This window comes from Stegodyphus dumicola, chromosome X1 (genome assembly GCF_044657685.1).
Source record: "Stegodyphus dumicola isolate Sdum_Otavi_A_Nest chromosome X1, ASM4465768v1".
Lineage (NCBI taxonomy): Eukaryota > Metazoa > Arthropoda > Arachnida > Araneae > Eresidae > Stegodyphus > Stegodyphus dumicola.
The window spans coordinates 134,052,344-134,067,104 of NC_140780.1; the positions used below are offsets into that span (position 1 = coordinate 134,052,344).

A 14,761-nucleotide genomic window follows, 5' to 3' on the forward strand; every position below is an offset into this window, starting at 1 on the left:
TTATTTCTTCCTAATGACACAATACCTTTGCACGTTGTAAATATATTTATTAAGCAAGCACGAATGTGCCTCATACAAGCACAGTTTGTACCAGAGATCCTATCGTGTGTTTGCGAAATTATTTTACCTGTTTATGCATTACTTATGTAGGCTAACCTGATACCTACTATTTTTGCATTAATTTTAGCTTAAACTAATATACTATACAGATTGTTTACTTTAATGTGTTAACATCTTTACCAGCTTTGTGAAGGAAAAGCAGTTTCTAGTGACTCATTACCATACGTTTGGTTCTGATTTTATCAAAGCTGTTTTTTCATTCATTGCTATTAGTAGTTATTATTTTCATTAGCAAGTAATTTGCAGATAAACTTTTGTTTGCATGCATCTACAATCCTGGTAGTTAATAGGGTTTCCTTTTTGTTCTTCTTTTACGGCACTATAGATAAAAACCCCCTTATTTTAATCCTTCTGTTTGTGGCGCACACATCTTCAAATGTCTACTTTGATTTGTCAATTCATTTCATTTAATTTAAGGCATTCGTTTTGTCGGAAATTGTTTGAAAGCTAACAGCTTTTGTTGACCTTGTGTTTTTGTGGATTGCCACTCATTTCATTTACGTAAAATCCTAAATTACTGCTCATATTAAAAGTAACGCATTTTCACAAAGTTCGAAAGCTGTTGGCTTTCTTGATAAAATTTTCAATGTTTTTGTTTTGTTTCTTACTCCCTTTCCTTACCCAACTCATTCTAATCTATGTCATTTGTCTTGTTTTTTCTTCTCTCCCCATGTTTCCACCAACCACTGATGCAGCATGGATTTGCATAAGAACCTTGACCTGACCTCCAACCCTTCCTCGACCTCTGCCAACACCATGTCGATCACCAACACCCCCTTGGCCATCCCACTCAACCAACTGGTGAAGGCCAGTCCTCTCACCCTCGGCCTCAGCTCAGCTGCTGCCGCCGCTGCTGCCGCCGCCGCCGCCAACCAAACAACCCTCTTTGATCTACAAACAGCCATTACAAACCGCAAATCTCTCACCACAAAACTGAGGGCTACTGCAACACACAACGGCAATAAGAAAACTGAAAGGAATAAGTTTACCCCTTATTAAGGAGTGTGGCGCCAAAGAAGTGTTTGAATTTAGTTCTACGTAGAACCAGTATTACACTTGTGAAACTGATGAAAGACGATCTCATTCCTTCAAAGCAGGGATTTACCTCCAATGAGATATACCACAAGGACCTTCTCAAAGGATTGCTCATTGGTTGGAAGACAATAACTAGTCAGAACAAAAAGTTGAAACCGGTGCAGATACGTGTCACTGCACTCATTGTACATAGACCTGTGATTATTTTCTCAAAATAGCCTTCCTAGTCAGTCAAGACATTTTTTGCAGCTACCTGAGCTAGTTTTTTTATATAGTGATTAGAATTCTCTAAGGATGCCTTATTATAAATAGCATTTCGTGTCTTCTAGTCCGCCTTTCGGAGGGATTCAATATACTATAACCGGAATTTTATTTATCTCCTTTCAAATAACTCTCAGTCAAAGTGTTGATCCGTGTGTGTGAATGTTTCTTAAAGTTTCTCAACATGAAACAAATTTTTATGTGTCTGTGCATTGAACTCTGATCCTAGTTTGTGAACGGTGAAAAAAATGTCAAGACTCTGCCGGCATGGTTGCAGAATATGTCATATCAAGAACTACTTCGAGACATGGAAATCAAGATTTTCTTCATTTCCCACCGTATCATTTTTACGAGTAATAACGTCATTCGGATTTTTTTCAGGGACCAATATCTTTGTCTCTCGCAGAGGGAAATGTATTTCGACATGAAATGACCCCCGACATTTTATTTACATATACATCCTTAATCATTCCTTGTCAAAGAAGTATGTCAGGGCAGGAGTGAAATAAGGTGCATAAGTTGAAATGTTGAAATGAGAGAAAATTTGAAAGAGTAACACAACTCTCTTAATCTTTAAATTGCCAAAGAACAGTACAGTGACAAAAAGAATTGGCCTGAATAAAAATTCTTCAAATAAACGTAGGCAGGTGGGCGGGCACATTGTTACGTAGTAAAAAACAGTTTAAAGCAGTTATGTATCCGTAAGAAATACTTCAGAGTGTTTATCACACTGAGTGTAAAATTATACTCATTTAACGTGCAACTTGGTTAACTCGAAATGAAATATACAACCATGCACTTTTATTTATTAATAATTTTCATCTTTGTCAATTATTATGAACCTCCTTTTTAAACTATTTATAACTTGGGTTTCTAAAAATACTTCATTAAAAATAACATAGCTTGTTTAATGTCAAACCAAATTCGCTTCCTTGAGCTAGAACTAACATTGCATCTTTAATCTAATACTAATATTACTAGTTGTCCTATATATCTATGACAATCTTAAATTCCTTTCTCATTATTCAGTTATAAATGACCTAAATATATTTACCTCGACAGGAAGTAACTCCTTCCAAATTTATCGACCTTTTCTTCCATTGCTATATTCTTTATTAAAATTGAGTTTTTTATTAATTCTCTTTTTACAAAATTTTATAAAAAAGAAAATACAAATCTTTTTGCAATGTTAGAGTGTCTAAAGTTTTGCTAAAATAATTCTTAAATTTTCTTACTGTACTGCAATTCGAATTATAGTTTCCCAAAATTCTAAATTTTAAATTTATTAAAGCTTGAAGTTTTCTGCACGCACATGTTAAAAATATTTTATAATGGGATATATTATAAAAGTTTTAAAATTAAGTGTTTTTTAATATTTTTTAATAAAAGTCAGTTTTCAGTGTACAGATTTGCAGTTTTAACTTTAAAATAATAAATAACAGGCTTAAAAATAAAATTTAGTTATCTCATATTTATTTAACTCTACAAATTCATAAAATGAAATAACAAAGATAATAATGTATATGTTTCGTTTGTGTATGGCTTCATATATTTGCCAAACAGTATTTTCTAAAAGAATTTATATAAAAAGACATAACGGTGCCGAATTCTGAAAAGATAAACCTGCCATTATTTTAACTAAAAATAGTTTCCTCCATCTGAAGTTACGACTTCGTAAACAAAATATAAGAGTTAAGTTTTAAACCGCTCAAAACATAAACAAACAATAGACAGCATTTATGCACTACAAACAATAGATAGCATATATAGACGGCATAATATAGCAATGAGAATGGCGCCTATTCGGAATGAAACCGAAATAAATACTTACTAGATTTCAAGCAAATATTCTTTAGTGTAGCACTGACGCTGGACGCAAGTTAGGATTTAATTTTACTATCTTTTTTTCAATTATATTTTAAGAATTTTGTTTATGCTTGGCTCAAGTTCAGATTTCGCTTAGAAGGCCTCCGAAGTGGTGACATTTGAACTTCAAAGCTATGTAAAATTACCGATAACAATATAAGCATTTCTTTAAGCAAACGCTATATATATATGCAAATTTTATGAAAATGCTTGCTTTTACTTCTTCAAGATAAGCACGAAAATTCCTCTGACATTTTCACGGAATCAATAAATATCAACCTTCGTTCATGTGAAGAAAAAGTACAAATTTATAAATGATTTGTGACAGCAAGCGAAAGGAAGCATGATATGCTGCGTTTTTAGCAAATAAATGCAATACTTTCCTCTGCACAGAAATGCGTTGCAGTCAGTGAAACGCAAAGTGTGGAAAATTGAAAGGAAATATAGAAGCATTGAAGGCTACTCCGGAAATAATTCCCTTATCACCAAGCTACATTCATTTATATATAATCATCTTAATAAAAGCTGCATTTGAACTATAAAATACGCCTTATTTTTAAATGCATTTTGATAAATGAGTTTCATGCTATGAAGATTTCAAAATAAAAAGTATAAAGAAATCTTTTACGTACAGTTTTAAAATTTAAAAAAATAGATCAAAATTTATGCCGCAAAAAATTCAGATTCAAAAAATTAATATTTAATGTATAGATAATGAAGGAAAAGTCTATAATATCTTTAATGCTTCAAGATGAATATTCCCAGTTTCCCCTTAGAAAGTCCTCCACGAAGGCATCTTTCCCTTTAGGCAGATAGCCCTCGTGTGCTTTGCCATAATTAAGTAATCCAATCCAATCCAAGATGAATATTCCTAGGCGAAATTACTTTTCCTGTTGATTTAAATTTTATACATAAGGTTATATTGTTAGATGTTTCCCGAAATCATTTCTGTAATTTCCAAATTTCATATCTTATAATTTTGAAAGCTCTTTTTTTGAATTGATAGTACTTTAGATATATTTTTCTTCCATTATTTAAAATATAGTTTAGTGAAGAAAAAAATATTTAGGTGAAAACGCTAAACTAAGCATTGATTGCTCAAGTAAAAAACTTCAGTTCATTCCTGGGTTAGTGAGTCAAAATTATTTTTATTTGTAACTCAGCATGTAACTCATTTTTCTTCAATGCATTAAAAATGTTTAGAAGCTGCCACAACTGATATAATGAATTAAATTAATTTAGAGAATAATACATATTTGTGTATTTACAATAAAATTTTAAATAGTTAAATTATCGGGACATTAAATTAACAATAAAATTTTTTTAAACAACTAAATTACTGTTTATTTTTACATATACCTGTTCAAATGCGCATATTTTCCGAATTTTTAATTAACATTTTCGTGAATTTTTCTAAGAATATAAAAATTACACATTTTACTGTGCTTTTAAAAACACAGTAGGGAATGGGAACAAAATGTGAGTCAACTGCGAATATTTTCAATGGGAAAAAAAACCATACACATCGTATATTTTACTAAGTAAGCAAAATTTATCATTCACTTGTTAAGCCATTTCAAAACATTTCAGACAATTAGATCAAACTCTCGTAATATTTCTCTTATTATATTTCATTCAAGTTATGCTATCCGTCTTGAAATAATGTTCCATTTGCTATGCAATCTGTAAACAAAGGATACCATCCTTATGATTCAGTTTCTTTCATAAATAAAAATTACATTGCTATTGAACACTTTTATAGATTATAAAAAATAAATTAGTTGTTGCAAGGATCTCAGTATTTTTTTTACAGAATTATTCTAAGATTTTTCTAACACTATTTAAAATAATATTCCCTTAACATTATTCTATACTTAATTTACATGTCAAGGAACTGTAGTTTCCAATTATAATCAGGTTAATTCACAGAATATCCACTTTCATTGCAAACCAATTCTTTACTTGTGAAAGAAGCATTATTATAAAACGATATTAAAACATTAATAAACACTGTTTAAAAAGTACTTAGAGATATTAAGAACGAGGGCGTGGAATTTTATTGTTTACAGATGAAGGCGACCATTGTACTAAAAGCGAAAAATGTTTTCAACGAATATTCATTATACTTTGTGACATAATTATATATAAAAAGGTTGTTTTACAAACAAAGCAAGTAATTTTTCTAAAAAACTGACTTGAACTTTGAAATAATTTTATTTCCAGCATACACGCATAAAATTAAAGTCAACTTACATTTTCATTTTTATTCATTAAGCCGTTCAGAAAACAGCTCAACATTTCACACTGGTATCATAAAGAAAAACGCTGATTTGCTTAAAACTTCAATATGCACCTCCAAACAAACGTTTAAGTAGTGTGGTCAGTTATTTTTGGAATCATTTATAAGTTTCTTTTGAATTTCTTTTTCAGGTATTGACTTAAATCGTTATATGATATTAAAGCATTTTTAAACACCTGATTCCCGTGTGATTCTGTAGCAGTTTTAAGCATGACACTCTAATATATTTAGGTCAGGTACTATAATTGATGAGAATTTCCTTTAAATCAGCGGTTTCATCATTTACGTATTTGTATTTTAAATACTTCTCGTCAAAAAATTTATTTCCATCACTTGTTAAAAATTAAAGTAAAATAAAACATAACTTTTGATGCTGCGAAAAAACTGTTCAGTTTACAAAACAAATAAAAAGCGATCAAACAAAAGAAAGTAATAAAAAATTTTTTAGACTAGTCATTTCCAATTCGAAATAATTCGATATTTGTCGTTATCGCTAATATTAATCACCCCAAAATTCATAAATAAATTATATTACTAAAAAATATCCTAATCTTAGTGGTTTCCTGTAGAAGGTAAACAACATGTGTTTATCCCTTACGTAAATTTTATCCAAAGACTTCATGTATCTTTTGACATTGAACAAATGGATTTATCATTCATAAGTTAAAATATTTGTCATGGAAGATAAATTTTGTAAAATGTCAATAAAAGACATTTTGAATAAAACAGTAATTAAACCATTTCAATGAATTATGTCTTTTTAGCGACTTACTGACAACAGAAGTACGATTAAGGTTCTCGAAAATTTGGAATTAAATTTAAAATAAAAATTATCTGCGTGAATTAAAATGATAATAATCGATACATAAGCAGAAAAAATGAATGAAGAATTTTTTAATTACCTAACTAAATAACTAAAACTAAATTAGTATCTACTCACTCAAATAAAAGTCAGAAATGTTATCACAAAGCTCATATTCTCTTCAAGCAATTTAGACATATAGAGCTTCCTTTCGGGAATTTCACTGTAAAATTAACATTATATTCGTGAATCTATATGTACCATACTCCAACTCATGCTATGCCAATATTCATTTATTTCATTCAAAAAATTTCTTAGTTTTTGGAATTTTCTCCCTTACGGATGCTTTCCGTAATTAACATTTTATACTTACAGTATTTTACACAGCAATTATCAAAACACAAAAGCACATCTAATTTCTAGTGTCTCTTTTGAAGATACAGCTTCAGAAAATTAAAAAAATGTCTTCATATATTTCACTGAATTGTTTTTAGCATGAATGATAAAAAGCTATACCACGTAAGTGAATCATTCATCAGTATGCACATAAAATCTTTATATTATTAGAAACCAATAAAGATATATAATAATAAGCATGCATTGTAAAATATCTGACGAAAATGTAAAGCAGATAGAAAGCTCCAAAATAAGCAGACTTAATAGTGGAGTATGGGTGCCAAAATGGCCCGTGGAGGTGGTACAGAGCGCTGTTGAGCGAAACTTAAAAGCATTTAGCTGACATGTATTTTCATTTCCCGTGCGAATGTCGAGCAGTATGCATAGTTACACGAAAACGCAGCTCGCTGATACGCATTTTATCTTCGGGGTTGTATCTGAAACAGAGCAGTTACTAACTCGAAAAAGGTACGACGAATTCCCATATAACACTGCGGAAAAAAAAAGGACAATGCTATATCTCCCGTTCTACTGGACCGATTGACAAAATTCAAATTGCGTTTTTCATGTCTCGAAAGCGCGACTTAGGATATATATTAGATTTATATATAGCATATGTATTATGACACAAAATCGGACTTTTTCTGAACATATCAATTTTTTCCATATTTCGATTCTACGACTCAAATTATGCCTAGACATTAAATTCTGTAAAATTTGGTACGAAATTTCTGGAGAAATTCAAAAATTTATCTTGGCGAAATTTTTTCACTTTGCGCCAAAAATAATTCACTTGGCGAACTTCTTAATATATGGCAACCAATTTTCCTTTCCCTTCCATTATGCCGGAGTGGAAAAAAAGAGGCCTTGTTACTACCTTTTTACATTGTGCATGGGCGGAAAAAAGTCACATCGTTTCTACTTTCAAATAATTTAGCAAAGTTTCTAAACCACATTTGATGTTTTATCGCTTTCAACAAATATGCCAAATTTCAAAACGCGCCAATATATAAATTCCCGTATTCGGAAATTTTGAATAAAAAATTCTAATTTTTTGCAGGTATGTTTAGAAATACATCTACTTTAAGATGATGGTAAAAATTTTATAGGTTATAATTCAAATTTTTTTTTCAAAAATTTATAAAAAAATTTTAAAAATACAAATTTTTAAAATAAATCATAAAAAAATGGGTGAATTTTATTTGACATGAACCTGAATTTCGAAATGTGAAAAAAAGAATCAAATAAGTTTAATAAAAAAAAGAGAGATTAATAAATATATTCCAAACTCAATTAACACTGAGGAGCTAAAATTTTGAGAGCTAATTTTTTAAAAACTGCTCGTGCGAATTTTACAAAACTTGGTAGTTTACCGTAATTTAAGTCGTAAAATTGAAATATGGAAAAAAAATTGGTATATCATTTCAGAGAAAGTCCGATTTTGTGTCAAAATACCTATTTTATAACAATGCTATACATAAATCTAATACATATCCTAATTCATGCTTTCGAGACATGAAAAACGCAAGTTGAATTTCGTCAATCGGCCCAGTAGAACGAGAGAAATATAACTGTCCTCCCCCCTTTTTTGTTGTTGTTGTTGTGCAGTGTATCTCCTTTGAGCAGCTTCTCCGTTCAAGTCTGCATCCCTTACAGAAAAATTGCATATTACCGAATCCTGCTTTCATGTAATAATGCGTATCACTCGAAATCCGCACGGGTAATGACAATTCACGCGATCAGAACACTTTTATCTCCCACTCAACAGTTCCCTACCACCTCAACGCACAATATAGTAAAACACATTCCATTACATGTTTTTTCTATTTCGGTCTCTTCTACCTGTCTTTACATTTTTGTCAGATATGTAAGAGTTCCCTTCTATGTATATATATATATATAGTGCTGTCCAAAATTATCTTAAAGTGCATAAAAATGGTGATATTTCATGAAGTAACCAATTAATCAGATTTAATTTTCCATGGAACTATCAAAAGACAAACCTAATTATCTTTATGCAGTGCAGTTTAATCATTGTTTCTTAAATGCAAATAATTGCATTAATGTCATCAATTAATGCAAATAATAGCATTAATGTGGCTTTTAGTATAGAGCACTGGTCGGCAAACTTATTAGTCAAAGTGCCAAGTATGAACATTACGACAATTTAAAAAAAAAAAACTGGGAGCCAAATCTGCTTGTTTAGTAAACTTTTGTTACACTAAATAAAACTAAATTTAATACTTAATATATATTTATTAATGCGAATAACGTGCTTGCATCTCCTTGGAATGTTTGAGTAAGTCAGGTTTGAATGTTTTTAAATTTAGGCAAGATTCCAAGTTCTCATCAATAAGACGACTTCTCAGTTTACTCTTGATAATGTTCATGCTTAAAAAAGATTGTTCGCATATATATGTAGAACCGAAAATATATATGTAGAACCGGAAAGAACAGCAAACGCGAGCTTTTTCAGCTGATATTAAGAGTCAGGAAGCGTTACCCGTGCGGATTCCAAGCGTTGAAAATGATCATGTCTTCCTTCTCTAGGTCATTCTAAGCAGACCACTTGTGTTGTGAACTAAGATTACATTTTTTCTTCTCCAATATTTCCAATTCAACACGAAGACGTTCGAATTTAAAGCGCCATATCTCCTTGTTTTTTAAATCCAGCAACTGTATTTTAAAGCTACCAGTGTCAATTTCAAAAGGAGAAAATTTCAACTCGGTTATCGTAGAATTAAGAGGATTTTTGACAAATGCTAAAGTTGCTCTGCTGTTTTGAAATTCCTGAAAGCTGCTGAGAAATGCCTCCCTTATATTTAAAATTGTTGTTTTAAAATGGTGTTTATCAATAGAGGAATTATCACAATTTTATCGAGGGGAATAGGATGTTTATCCATACACTTAATTACAGCATTGGCGATATCTTCTCCACGCGTCTGACCTTTGACTGGCAATTATCATAAAAGTTCTTCTTTAGGGCCTGAATGAGACATAAATCTTACAAAACGTGAAACGTGCGCTGTATCATTTATGTCACAAGACTCGTCAACTGCTAATGATAAAGCCGAAACCAATTTCAGATTTTCGATATGCTGAGTGGTTATATTCGAACACATTTTATATTGTTCAACAAATTGTTCTATCTTTAATGGTTTTGGCAGACAATAGTAACGCTCTCATTCTTTTCAGAATATCTGCTTTTTTCTTAAAATCCGGAAATAGCTCTTCGGATGCATTTATAAAACAATTTTTTATGTATTCGACGTCTGTGTACGGTTTTCCTCTCTTAGCAATCTCTTGGCTACAAACAAAACTTGCCGTATTAATATTGCTGGGAGATTGCATCCAGTTATTAAACACAGAAGTTGACGACTCTTGACTCTTCTGAAGTTCCTCAACTGCTTTCTTCTTTGCATCACCGGTAGGATATTTAGTGCTAAATGATGCGTGCTTTCTTGTAAAGTGTCTCTCTAAATTTGATTTCTTGTTATGCGCGAATTTCTCCTTACAAATAAGACATGTCGGAAGTCCATTCAAGTTTTGAATAAACGCAAAATTCTCGGTCAACTCAACTTTAAATTCGCGGTTTTCATCTTCCGCTTTCTTTGCTTTTTTTTTTTTTTTTTTTTTTTTTTTTTTGGTAGCCATGTTAATTGGGGTGCCTATAAAAATATTCCAAATATATTTTTTTTCTAAAACCACAAGCACAAAATTATTCTCTCTATTAAATTGATGAAAATAAAAATTTTAAAAAAATCTTTTTAAAAAATACAATTTTATTAATATATGTAACTGCATTAAAAAGAAAAAAATAATTTTTTCCATCATCAGAATAACAAAACTTTTAATATTACCAAAAATGGAAGGAAACTTCCAACATTTGAACAAACAGAAGTTATCGAAAAATCGAATACAAATTTTGTACCGGAACCACAAACATACATAGCAGGTGTAATAAAATCGTGTAAAAATACCTGTAAGATGTGCAGCTAGATTAAAAATACAACTTTTTAATAAGACAGTACAACGGCAGACACGGTAGATAAGACAAAACTGCTGAAACACTGCAGCTGCTGCTCTGTGATGCCAATTTGTACCTTCACTACTTTATAAAAAGCATGCACGCGCATAATGCCATGTACAAGCTACCGGCATAATGCCGGTAGCTTGTACATGGTTTATGTTCACGTTTACGAAAACTAATAAAATTAAACTCGATGTTCGTTACTTATTTTTACAACAATATAAAATTTTAATTACCTATCTATCTTTTTACTCAAACAAAATATTATACATGTTCTCGATTTATAGAAGAATTTTAATTTATCAAAATAAGATGTAATTGTTTTCTTACCAAATTTTTTTTAAATGAAAATATTGTTGCGCCTTCCGTGGATATTTGTACCAGAGCTGCACTTAAGGAGCCAAAGAGCCACATGCGGCTCTGGAGCCGCACTTTGCCGACCACTGGTATAGAGTGTTTTGTTTCTCTCCGAATTTCTGCAGAAATTGATTTCAAGTGCTTAACGATTCTAAACAGATTCTTATAGCTCCGAAGTGTCATTTAGAATATTTTTTCAGATGGAGAGTCGACTGTTGTTTTAAAAGCTATAGAGACAATTATGGCAGAGATAAAATGTCTGAATATTTCAAGAAAGACGATCTCTGCATTCTAGAAACAATTTATAGCTTTTGTAATTTTTGTTATGAAATCAGAGCTAAGTTGTAAAAGAAAAGCTACTGCTTCTTAGGATTTATTTTTATCGGTAACTTTCCGTCGCAATTGAACTTGATTGCTAGATGGTTCAAATTGCTAAGCAGGCACAGTTGCATCCGCCACTATTCTTTTTACCGCGCCAAAATACATACAAGTCTTCATAAGAAAGAGCTTTTTGCCATGAAGACGAACGTTTGTGTCTCAGTGGTCTCACGAAGAAAGATAGCCGATGCGAATTTGCGCAGAAAACATTGGAAGTGTAGTTCACAACAATGAATGTCTTAAATCATGTATCCAGGTTCAGTGTAGCATCCAACTCTGAATGCGTTTATATTTTAAGGAGAGAGACACATGAAATATTTCCTCCACATTAAGGAAAGTTATGGTTACGGTGGTGAAATGTGGTGATATCGGAAGTAGTAATGATTCAATGGATGTAGTACATAAATTCGACAAACGAACAACTGTGTCAACGCGCAGATTTCCTACAAACATATATAAATCTTTTTTAGAGCTGTATGTGGATCTGATTTTCTTTTCATGGATGATAACATCCGTCGGCATCCAGCAACCCTGGTTGATGAATTTAATAAAACTGAAGGCACTCAACAAATAAAATAAGCAACCGAAATCTTCTTATATGAATCACACAAAGAACTTACGGAACATCCTTGCTGAAGTTGTTGTACTGCAAAATTTTTCTGGAAAATATCATACTATGCTTGAAGACCATATTTGTGGAGACTTGAAACTTACTCCACAAACGTCTAAGCAATCGTGTTATTGAAAACATAAAATCGCGCTGTTCCGCTGTTCGCATAAAATTGCACTCTTTGACACAAAGTCACATAAATAGCGCATAAAGTTGAACACACCATTATGTGTCTAGAGCTAAAGCTGACTGTGTATATCAAAAGTCTCTATTTGTTTCGGAGGAGCCTGAGCTATTTCTTTTTTCCAAAATTTCGTAATCACATTTATTTTATTTTTTATTTGTATGATAACGGAGTTGTGGATTGCATGTTTTTATATTCGATTTTTTTGGTTGCATTTATGTGTTATGATGCTATGTATAATCCCAAATAAATTAGTTTTCAATTTTATTTAACACTTTATCAGATAACAAAATTTTGTACATGTCAAGACAATTTTGGACACCAGTATATACATATATATAATTACATAAATATATTGTATATATATAAGTAAACAAGGTAATCATTAGTAATTCAAATGCCAAATACTCGCGCTAAAGCTGCTAAGTTTTAAAATACGAACCTATTTATGAGAAGAGTTTTTTTTATATATAATCTCCTAGGAAAATAAATTTGAGGAAACTTAATAAAAAGCAATTAATAATTAAATGTGGCAGTAGTATAATTAAAAGGCGGAAATAAAAATGTTTAAGATAGAGTTGATAAAAGCGAAGCAATTTTACCCTTTTTATTGTCAATTGTCTAATTTTAAACATTTTTATTTCCGTCTTTTAATTATACTACGGACACATTTTACTACAATAGAATTCTAATTAGCTTTTTACTTTATTTTTAAGTTTTCTCAAATTTATTTTTCTAGGAGATGACATATAAAAACCTCTTCTCATAAATAAGTTCTTATATATATAACAAATGTTGAGAAATTTCAAATTAAGATAATATATTATTAAAGTCGCGAAGTAAGCTGCGAAATTAATTAAATATTCAAACGATAGTAATTGAATCAGAACTAGATCATGAAAGGGGTTAACCTTCTATTAGGAGATATACATATCAAAACTAAAACAATTCAATAAGATTAATATAATATAATAGCAAAACTTATATATAAAATATAAAATTTTGGAAAACTGTTTGGTCTTTTTCAAGGAGCAGCCGAAGAATTTTCAACAAAGCCACTTTCTGAATTATATCTAAATTAATGTTAATTCTTGAAACTAATCAAAATAAAAAATTAAAAGAAAGGGACGGTTAAGATGAATTTAATTAAAATTAAAATTATCAATTAAAGTGCTCTAAAATGCAACAAAGTAAAAATCATAAAATTTTAGATGAATTAATAATCAAGATATAATCTGTCCTTATGTGAGCCTAAAATGAATAAATAACTGTAAAAAAATGCTTTGTATGAAACATTCACGAGTAAGAAACCAGAAAAGCAAATGGATAACTAAAAGCAATGTCCTAAACAAATATATTTCGAACCAAAAAATAATATATAAATTTCGAACTAGAGGAAAAGCAAAATCGCTAAAAAAAACTTTATAAATCAAAAGTAAAATATTTCAAATCAAAATTTTTTTGAGAAAATGAATTTATTAAAAAGAAATTAAAATATATAAATCCTATAAAAATATAAGGCATTTAGCCTAAAATGGAAAAAGAAATAACAAACAAAATGTAAATTAAAAAAACAATATGCCTAAAGTTGGGAAAATTTTAAATAAAACCGAATAATTTAATGCTAAAAAAAAATTGAAAGAAAAATTAAAAAGAATTTAAAACCTGAAGTATTACTTTCGCATGACAATCCTGTGTGACTGCTAAGAATGCTGTTTAGAAAATAGAGCCGAGATGCGTATAAGTTGGGTAGTCTAATAAAATGGAAATAATAAATAGTAAGAACTGAGCTGAGGTCTGTAAAATTGGAAAATGAAAATCAATGAATATACAATTAAAGTTGATTTTCAAAAATGAATTATTACATTTATTTATTTCACATTTTGTGCAAATTTGGGGAACTTATCAATAAAAGCTTATTGATCTAAAAGCTTTGTGCTGTCACTCGGCAAAGCGTAAGATATCTAGTATATTATAGATTTAATTAGAACTCAGCGATATAAAAGACGTATACTGTCACTCGGCAAATGCTATATATTTTTCTCCGGAATTTTAATAACAAACTAAGAGATTTAAAAGAAATGTATTGCCACTGTCCGAATTAAAGCAGTTTTATTTTCCACGCGGCAGTATTTTGTAGTTCAGCAAAGCGTAATATATTTAAGTTTTTTTTTACAATTATATTCTGTTATTAATTTAAGCAATTTAAAGGCATTAAATGCATATTCATTTTAATTATTATTAATTATTATCTGCACCCATGAAATTACATTAGCTGAATTCATTAAAATCATTTTACGTGTTTTGCCCCCTTTATAATAACTATTTTAAACGGCTGGCCCCCGTAAGCGGCTAGCATATAGACATGTGTGTGTGCATCTGTGTATGTAGGTGTTTGTGTATTTATATAGACGTATATGTAT

The 14,761-nt window shown here is 30.5% G+C and overlaps 1 protein-coding gene and 1 long non-coding RNA gene across 9 annotated transcripts in view; one reads left to right on the forward strand and one right to left on the reverse strand.

Annotated features, from left to right (window-relative positions):
- LOC146993270 (uncharacterized) overlaps positions 1 to 6,767 on the reverse strand; it is a 118,303-nt gene extending 111,536 nt beyond the window's left edge. The window contains exon 1 of the long non-coding RNA XR_015038340.1: positions 6,522 to 6,767. This is a non-coding gene — a long non-coding RNA (uncharacterized LOC146993270). The remainder of the gene's footprint in view (positions 1 to 6,521) is intronic.
- Positions 1 to 14,761, forward strand: part of LOC118185019 (poly(rC)-binding protein 3-like) — a 263,776-nt gene that overhangs the window by 203,801 nt on the left and 45,214 nt on the right. For 6 of the 8 annotated variants that reach the window (XM_035354792.2, XM_085807094.1, XM_035354789.2 and 3 more), the window contains one exon: positions 816 to 5,761. The exons of the other annotated variants lie outside the window; for them this stretch is intronic. In XM_035354792.2, coding sequence (XP_035210683.1) covers positions 816 to 1,119 — 304 coding nt within the window. In that variant the 3' untranslated portion in view covers positions 1,120 to 5,761. Of the gene's footprint in view, positions 1 to 815; positions 5,762 to 14,761 lie in introns of those variants that run through there. 8 annotated transcript variants of the gene reach the window in all.